Source organism: Cynoglossus semilaevis, chromosome 4 (genome assembly GCF_000523025.1).
Source record: "Cynoglossus semilaevis isolate Cse_v1.0 chromosome 4, Cse_v1.0, whole genome shotgun sequence".
Taxonomy (NCBI): Eukaryota; Metazoa; Chordata; class Actinopteri; order Pleuronectiformes; family Cynoglossidae; genus Cynoglossus; species Cynoglossus semilaevis.
Window position 1 is genome coordinate 19,733,338 of NC_024310.1, and position 4,782 is coordinate 19,738,119.

Here is a 4,782-nt window from a genome sequence, read left to right on the forward strand (position 1 = left end):
ACATGCAGAGAAACTCTGTGTGTGTATGTGTGTGTATATATATGTATATATGTGTGTATATGTATATATGTGTATATATGTGTATATGTGTGTATATGTGTATATATGTGTGTGTATATGTGTATATATGTGTATATATATATGTGTATATGTGTGTTTTAGTCACTGATAAACATGAAGCAGAGCACTGTTAACTTCACTGTGCTACCCCTACTTCTTCCTATTTCCAGAGCGTATGGAGAAAGAGGCTGAGGAGGAACGCATGCGTAAACAGAAACTAAATGCAGAGAAAAACTTCCAAGACGGATTAAATAAAATCCAAATGGTGAAGCGCAGGAGCCCCCTGGGCACTGACAGAAATCATAACAGGTGATTTCTGCATGTATAAACACAGCAATTAAAAAAACATTAAGATGACATGGAATTTTTTTTAAAATTTTTTTTATGTATATATACATATATGTCTCTTAAGATACTGGCTTTTCTCTGATGTGGTCCCTGGTCTGTACATTGAGAAAGGATGGGTGAATGAAAGCATCGACTACAACTTCACACCTCCACCTGAAGATAAAGCAGTTGACCCAGAGGAGGAGGAAGAAGACAGTCAGCAATCACAAGGTATTAAAATGATTTGATCAAATATTTTGATATTCATTGTTTTGTTTGTGCCTTCTTGCTTTATTAGTTTACACTTCTGTGTATCCACAAGTAAATGTAGACGTAAAATGTTTTTGCTTTGCTAAACTTACAGTAAATGTTTGTTTTCCAGAAGTAGAAAAGAATGATGAGAGGATAGATGGTGAGATGAATGAGGGAGCTCAGCAAGGAGCAGCAGAAGTCTGCGTTGAAACAACTGTTCCCAAGCTGGGACAGAACCTCTGGTAAAGGCTTAACCAGTTCAATCAGTCTTTTTTTACTGTGATGGTTCCTGATGTATTATTAACATTTGTTTTCAAAAAGGTTCATATGTGACAGCCCATCTGAGCTGGATCAGCTGGTAGAAAGTCTTCTTTCTAAGGGGATCAGAGAGTGTGAGCTCAAGAAAAAGATTCAGAGCAGGTAAGATTATTTTTCTACATGAGTTAAAAGATCATCTAAAATTACTCAAATAATAAAAGAAAATCACCCATACCTCCATGTTCAGGTACCAAGACATCCTTCACTCCATTCATATGACCCGCAAGGGCAAACTAGGACTGAGGACCTGTGATGGTCAGGAGGAGCTGCTAAAATACCTGCGCAGTGACATCCAGGAGGTCGCCTCACGACTTCAGAAGGGAGGCCTTGGATACTTGGATGATGATATTAACATTGAAGATCAGGTGAATGACTAGCTGTGGGTTGATGGTGGTATTGCTATATTGGTATTGCTTTTTAGGGTTTGTGGGTTTAAAGCATAGCTACTTTTTAGGGTTTGTGGGTTTAAAGCATCTCATACAGTAGCTCCTGGTGAATCCTTTGTCTCAGCTGATATAGGAAAGGTTGTCATGCAGCATTAAAACTGACGGTTTTATCACATCTGGAAAAAAAAATGTGTTGCTAAAAGGAAAAAAGTATTTACATTTGAAAAGACAAGAATGAACGTTTAATGTGGAAAGAGTATTGCTTTACACAATAGCCGAAGCAATGGTTCTCAAACTGCGGTACGGTACGCGAGCGCCCTCTAGTGGTATGCCGGGAGAATTCATATTTTCACCTTTACATTTTCAATTGAATAAATCTGAATCATACCATGCACAATAATGCAACATTTAGAAAAACATGTGTAGCTACTTGTGAGATTAGGAAATAGGATATCTGGTCTTCTTATTTATCTACTTGTTTTTTTTGCTGCAATGCAAATCTGTTGCTTAACTAAGCACAGGCAGCGCGGAATCATGGGATCACTTGTAGGTGGAACGAGCAGGGGAATTCTATTGTTGGTCATGATGGTGGTACTCAGTGAGCTCAATGTTTTCTCAGTTGGTACAGAGTATAACAGGTTGAACGTGGAACGAGCAGGGGAATTCTATTGTTGGTCATGATGGTGGTACTCAGTGAGCTCAATGTTTTCTCAGTTGGTACAGAGTATAAAACGTTTGAGAACCACTGGCCTAAAGAATAAATAGATTAAATATTGCATATTAGCAGAACAGGCTAACAAGCTCCACAAGTTCCCGATCACTGAACTTATCTGTTCTTGGCTTGTTCAATTTCCCAATCACTGAACTTATCTGTTCTTGGCTTGTCCCCATCTTTGGAAGGGGATGGAGCACCCCCTCCCCTTCATAGGCTCACCATCCATATCATTTCATCTTGATTTAGTCCAAAAGTTTTGGGCACGTTTTATTTTGTTGTTTATAGAAGTCTTCATGGACTATTCTGTTGTTTTCAGATCTTTAAGATGAGTGAGAATGTCGCTCCCTTGTGGCTTTAGATAATATGCGTAATATTTTCGATACAAATAGAAATGACAGAACCACCGTGGCATACTCCAGTGAAGGGATGGGCAGAAAATAATTTGTCACTAATGTTTTAAACCTTTGAATTTGGTTTTGTTAGGAAGTTCCATCTCTTACCCTACAATGGTGTGTTTGTCTTCTATGCACAGTTGAAAGACACAGCCAGCCTTAAAGACTTTGGTGAGTATATTATCACCATCCAGGCCTCTGTTATTAAGAAGTTCCTGCAGGGATTCATGGCCCCCAAGCAGAAAAAGAAGAAGAAGCAAGGAGGCGAAGAAAGCAACAAAACAGAGGAGGTAGACGAGGAGAAGAAACTGGCAGAGGAGGCGAGGGTAAGACAGATTTGTGTGTTTATTGTGAATTTGACATCTTACAGTTCAGTGGTCCAATGATGTTGGATTCATTCATTTTTCTTCTTTTTTTTCCCACTCAGGTAGCCACAGCAGTAGAGAAGTGGAAGACTGCCATCAGAGAGGCCCAGACGTTATCCCGCATGCATGTGTTGTTGGGAATGTTAGATGCCTGCATAAAATGGGACATGTCTGCTGAGAACGCCCGCTGCAAAGTTTGTCGCAAAAAAGGTGAGGACACAGAAATGGTGTTATATTCGTAAACCTGTAACAAAAACAATTAAATTTGATATTGACGTAACAGGGAAGTATCCTTAGCAACCTCTTTTTTTGTGTGAGGTCTGAGTTTTTTTTTTTGTATTTCAGTTTAAGGAATCAAAAACATCACATAGTGCTAATACAGAACCTGTTGCGAAGCCCAAGTTATTTTTCACCAGAATTTATTTCAGTATTTGAATTGTTTGCAATAATTAAAATATAATTAATTTATCAGGGTTGAAAAACTTGACATGTGGCCACATGGTGACAAATGTTGTTAGAGCCTTTGCAGCAAGAAGATCATTGGTTTGATCCCCAGTCAGTCTTTCTGTTAGAGTTTTCATGTTCTGTGTGTGTGTTTGTTTAGCTATTCTGGTGAAATTTACAACATTATGTTCATGTTGTGTGTGTGTGTTTGTTTAACTATTCTGGTGAAATTTACAACATTATGTTGACCTGATGTTTAATCCCTTCAGATGATATTTTCTCACTCCCTACAACTCTACTGAAAAATATTGAACTCTAAATGCATGACAACATGCTTGAGTGAACTAGTGACTCGCCAACCCATCTTCTTGCTCCATGTCTAGTGCGCAGGCAGGGCTTAGGTGTGCTGACCCTCATGGAGGTTAAGTCCAGATCCAGAAAAGGCTGCAGGGTCAGAACAGAACAGACATGTACTGTCAAGCAGGTCTATGTAAAGAGTCAGCAGCTCCGCAGGGCAACAGGTGAACCTATAGTCACAGTTGGTGTGTTCTCACCTGACACCGAGGATACATTTTTTGTTTGTAGAGTCTGATGAGAATGAAAAAAAAAAAAAAAAAACCCCTCTGCATTAGAATGATTTCTGTTGTAGTTGACGTGCATCACTGTTGTCCTCCAGGTGACGATGAGAAACTTATCCTCTGCGATGAGTGCAACAAGGCCTTCCATCTATTCTGCCTGCGACCAGCTACGGCACGGTCCAGGCAAGTGTCTAGAGATGTTTATTAAGTAGGTTTTGAGCTCAGATGGAATATCTGTAAAAACTGTATAATCATAAATGTTTTCATGCAAATGTAAACTTACCATAGTGTCAGAAAACAGCCTTCTACAAGTTGATTCCAAACATAATTATCCTCATTATTCGTTTGAAAATATTTTTATCCAAAGACTGGGCAGGGGTGGCTTAGTGGTTAAGGAAGCGGACCTGAGCCCAGAAGGCTCCAGGTTCGAATCCAACAACAGCAGAGGTCACATTTTGTTGTGTGCAGCTGAGCATGTTCACTTTGATGATGGGTTAAAAGCAGAGGTCACATTTCGTTGTGTGCAGTGGTGTGCTGTGTCGCAATGACAAGTAGTTCACTTTCCTTCCTTCCCGTTGAACCTAATGTGTGTAAATCAAACTCTTTTTCTGTTAGAAATTATAAGGACGATTCTGAGGAAGAAGACGATGAGGAGCAGTCAGAGGACGAGTACTCTGATGAAGATGACGAGGCTGAGGAGGACCATGAATACCGTCCCTATCGCATCTGTGAGTGACACAGACTGTATTTCATACCAGTGTTGACAACATGTGATCGTTCTTATTGTTTATCACTTTTGCTGCTCCAGTCTATCCCTGTGTGCGTGTCATTAATACTTGTCATTTAGGATAGAAAAGTTAATACTCCTCTGTACTCAAAAGTAAAATTTTCAAACAATTAGTTTTTATTTTTTCCAGTGGGACTTTATGCCTTTGTGTCTCTCTT

At 39.4% G+C, this 4,782-nt stretch overlaps 1 protein-coding gene across 1 annotated transcript in view; it reads left to right on the forward strand.

Moving 5' to 3' along the window:
- baz1b (bromodomain adjacent to zinc finger domain, 1B) overlaps positions 1–4,782 on the forward strand; it is a 14,275-nt gene that overhangs the window by 6,977 nt on the left and 2,516 nt on the right. The window contains 9 exon segments of the mRNA XM_025054949.1: positions 231–369; positions 473–618; positions 770–881; positions 961–1,059; positions 1,145–1,322; positions 2,591–2,776; positions 2,878–3,025; positions 3,936–4,026; positions 4,393–4,581. Coding sequence (XP_024910717.1) covers positions 231–369; positions 473–618; positions 770–881; positions 961–1,059; positions 1,145–1,322; positions 2,591–2,776; positions 2,878–3,025; positions 3,936–4,026; positions 4,393–4,581 — 1,288 coding nt within the window.